Raw genomic sequence first — 3,770 nt, forward strand, 5'->3', positions numbered from 1 at the left:
GAGGCTCACCCGTCACCGTCACCAGCACGCTGTCGCTCTCCGAGGAGTTCCGGAGCGCCCCCGCCTGTTTCAGCTGGTACAGGCAGCGGTAGCGGCCGCTGTCGTCGTGGCTGATGTTGGCGATGGTGAAGGTGATGGCGAATCCTGCCGACTGCGCCGTCCGGTAGAGGCGGGGCTCCGTCCCGTCCGCCTTGAGCAGCAGGAAGATCACTCCGGAGAAAATGGCGGGCGCCGTGCAGCGGATCCCGACATACTCCCCGACCGAATAGCGGCCAGACTCCCGGAAGGTTTCGATCTCTGGTTTGCTGGGGTGCTCTGCCGATTGGTGGGGGAGGGGGCGGGGGGGTAGAGCAAAAAATAATTAGTATCGGATAGTCGGGAGGGGGAGTGAGGGGGACAGAATTCTACTCTCGACCCCCACCTCTGCGTCCTCAGAAGCCCTGCGAGGGCAAATTCCGCACGACACAGAGCTTAGATCCGCTCAGCCGCGAAGTGGCGAAGCCGGATTGTGAAGCTGAACGGCGTCCCCTGGGGCGGCGGGGTGGGGGGGGGGGAGGCAATTTCTGCTTGACAGCTAGTGACGCAGGGCTTAGACCTGCTCAGCCACAAAGGGGCAACTTCAGTTCGTGAGGCTTGAAAGGGCTAGCCCCACCCACCCTCACCCCCACGATGGTGGGGAAATCTCCGCGACATGCAGAGATGTGGAGCTAAGATCTGCTCTGGCACCAGGGGCTGAGACAGGTTAACGAGACCATTCGGCCTCCCCATCCTAACAGTGGGGCTTAGATCCGCTCAGCCGCAAACACGGCTAGGCAAGGTCGCCAGGCCCAGTGGATTGGCCTGGCGACCTTGGGGCTAGGCACGCTCACGAGGCTGAGTGGCCCGCCCTTGGACGACGGTGGCAACAACAACTGCGTAACATCGAGGGACGCTCAGCCGCAGAGAGGCTTGGTAGGCCGGCGAGGCCAAACAACCTCCCCAGGCCCAACGATGAGGATTTCTGCATGACACGCAGAGATGTGGGGCTGAGATCTGCTCAGCCGCAAAGTGGGCTTGGTGAGGCCGAGCAGGTGTTGCCGACTTCTGCGTGGCACCAAGGTATGTGGGCCTTAGGTCTGCTCAGTCACAGAGGGGCTAGGTTGGTATGTGAGGCTGAGTGGCCTACCCTGGCCTATATGTGGGGCTCAGATCCACTCAGCCACAAAGTGGTTCGGCAGGTCCTCGAGGCTGTGCGGCTTCTCCTAGCCCTGCAGCGGGGACTTGCGGCTCGGATCCGCTCAGCCGCAAAGAGGCTGTCGAGGCTGCGCGGTTTGCCCTGGCCCGGCAGTAGGAGACGGGGGGCTCGGACCCGCTCGGCCGCAAAGGGGTTCGGCAGGCCCTCGAGGCTGTGCGGTCTCTCCTGGCCCTGCAGCGGGGACTTGCGGCTCGGATCCGCTCAGCCGCAAAGAGGTCGTCGAAGCTGTGCGGTGTCCCCCAGCCCGGGGGAAGGGGGGAGGGGGGGAGCTCAGACCAGCTCCGAAGCGGAGGCGCACAGACGCCTCGCCAGTTCCCGCTCCGCCCCGCGCACCCGCCCCGAAGCCCCTCACTCACCCACCACCGTGACCTGGGCGCCGTCGCTCCAGCTGGAGTTGTACCCCTTCCCGTTCTGCTCCAACTGGAACATGCAGGCGTATCTGCCGGCATCACTGACATTGACGTTGGCCAGGGAGAAGGTGACGTTGGCGAAGCCAGCCACGGCCGTCATCGAGACGGGCAGAGTGGCAGCACCGGCCCGGGCCAGGAGGAAGCGCCCGCCGGTCTGGTAGCTGGGGGAGGAGCAGCGGATGAGCACGGTCTCTCCCTGGGCAAAGGTGCCCCCACTCCTCAGCACGCTGATCTCCGGGCTCGGTAATTCATCTAGAAGGGGGGAAGAGGGTCAGTCAGGGGAGAGACCCTTCGGCCCCAACCAACCGTGCCAACCCAATCAATCCTGGCCCCGTTCGCCGGCATTGCCAACCCCCGCCCTAACCCGCACACACCTGGGCACTATGGGTAATTTAGCACGGCCAATCCCCACCCTAACCAGCACATCCCTGGGCACTATGGGTAATTTAGCATGGCCAATCCCCCACCCTAACCAGCACATCCCTGGGCACTATGGGTAATTTAGCACGGTCAATCCCCCACCCTAACCCGCACATCCCTGGGCACTATGGGTAATTTAGCACGGCCAATCACCCACCCTAGTCCGCACATCCCTGGGCACTATGGGTAATTTAGCACGGCCAATCACCCACCCTAGCCCGCACATCCCTGGGCACTATGGGTAATGTAATATGACCAAACCAATGACTCACCGGTGCAGATGACGCCGGCGCCCTCCCTCTGGCGACAACTCTTGGCGCCGATGGACGTAGAGATGGTGTGCGCCGGGCACGACCAGATGGCTCTCTCGCTGGCGTTGCAGCGGACATTGTCCAGGAGCGGGTGGCCCTCGCCCTCCCCAAAGTGGCCACCGGGCACCGCGGCGCGGGCGAAGCCGCAGCCCAGCTGCCGACACACCACCTCGGCGTCCAGCCTGTCCCACCCGGAGTCGCAGACAGTGCCCCAGGTCCCATTGTACTGCAGCTCCACCCGCCCCGAGCAAGGGTCCGCCCCTCCGGCCAATCGCAGCTTGGCGTCGTCTGTCTCCGGCGGGGGGGGGCGTGAGAGAAGGAGAGAGAGAGAGAGAGTGAGAGAGGGAAGGGGAACGGTGCGGAGAGTCGGCAGGATCCCCAGGGGAGCAGGGGGGGGGCATGTCCAGGGGGGGTCTGGAGTCACGTACGGCCTGGATGGTGTGGTGCAGCCAATTCCCCACCCTGACCCGCACATCCCTGGGCACTATGGGTAATTTAGCACGGCCAATCCCCCACCCTATCCCGCACATCCCTGTGCACTATGGGTAATTTAGCATGGCCAATCCCCCACCCTATCCCGCACTTCCCTGGGCACTATGGGTAATTTAGCACACCCGATCCCCCACCCTAACCCGCACATCCCTGGGCACTATGGGTAATGTAGCACGGCCAATCCCCCCACCCTAACCCGCACATCCCTGGTCACTATGGATAATTTAGCACGGTCAAACCCCACCCTATCCCGCACATCCCTGGGCACTATGGGTAATTTAGCACGGTCAATCACCCACCTTAATCCGCACATTCCTGGGCACTATGGGTAACTTAGCACCTCACATGAGTTGAAATGTTCTGGGGATTTAAAGAGAGGTACGTATCTGTGTACATGTCAGAGGGCACATTAAGTCCGGCAAATCGAGACATTTTTGCCGGAGGAGGAGAGGGGATGGAGATTATTTGACCAGAGAGAGGCTGCGGAAAGTTACAGCCAAGAGATATCAAGGGGACACTATGAGCGTGTATCGCTTAAGTCGTGTCCTAGTTGGAGGGCATCCTGACAATTAGTTATTTCAACGTTAACGGGGTGTGAAAGTCAGGCCACATTTGGAAACACCGCACAGGGCTTTTGTGAGAATATTGCTGGGCTCCGGTGATGAGTTCCTGGGCGCCGTATCTGAACGATGGTAGACCAGGAACCGGAGACACTCCAGAGAGTATTCCCTTGGGCAGGGCGGAGAGACCGTCCGATAAGGGAGTGGGTTGAGTTGGCTGCTGGGTTTTCAAATGGACAAGGACTGAGGATCCCTTGACGACTTGACTCGAGCTGGCGAGTGAGAGAGGTCCAAAGGATTAGAGGGCGAGCTCGAGATAGGGAGGAATTTCATCTCTAGGAAG

At 61.4% G+C, this 3,770-nt stretch overlaps 1 protein-coding gene across 1 annotated transcript in view; it reads right to left on the reverse strand.

Annotated features, from left to right (window-relative positions):
• Positions 1 to 9: 9 nt before the first annotated feature.
• The window catches only part of LOC122547622 (deleted in malignant brain tumors 1 protein-like), a gene marked incomplete at both ends in the record, with an annotated part of 15,892 nt that continues 12,131 nt past the window's right edge, over positions 10 to 3,770 (reverse strand). Inside the window, 3 exons of the mRNA XM_043686224.1 lie at positions 10 to 315; positions 1,591 to 1,896; positions 2,337 to 2,663. Of these exons, the coding sequence (XP_043542159.1) occupies positions 10 to 315; positions 1,591 to 1,896; positions 2,337 to 2,663 (939 nt within the window). The remainder of the gene's footprint in view (positions 316 to 1,590; positions 1,897 to 2,336; positions 2,664 to 3,770) is intronic.

This window comes from Chiloscyllium plagiosum, unplaced genomic scaffold, assembly GCF_004010195.1.
Source record: "Chiloscyllium plagiosum isolate BGI_BamShark_2017 unplaced genomic scaffold, ASM401019v2 scaf_14849, whole genome shotgun sequence".
Classification (NCBI taxonomy): domain Eukaryota; kingdom Metazoa; phylum Chordata; class Chondrichthyes; order Orectolobiformes; family Hemiscylliidae; genus Chiloscyllium; species Chiloscyllium plagiosum.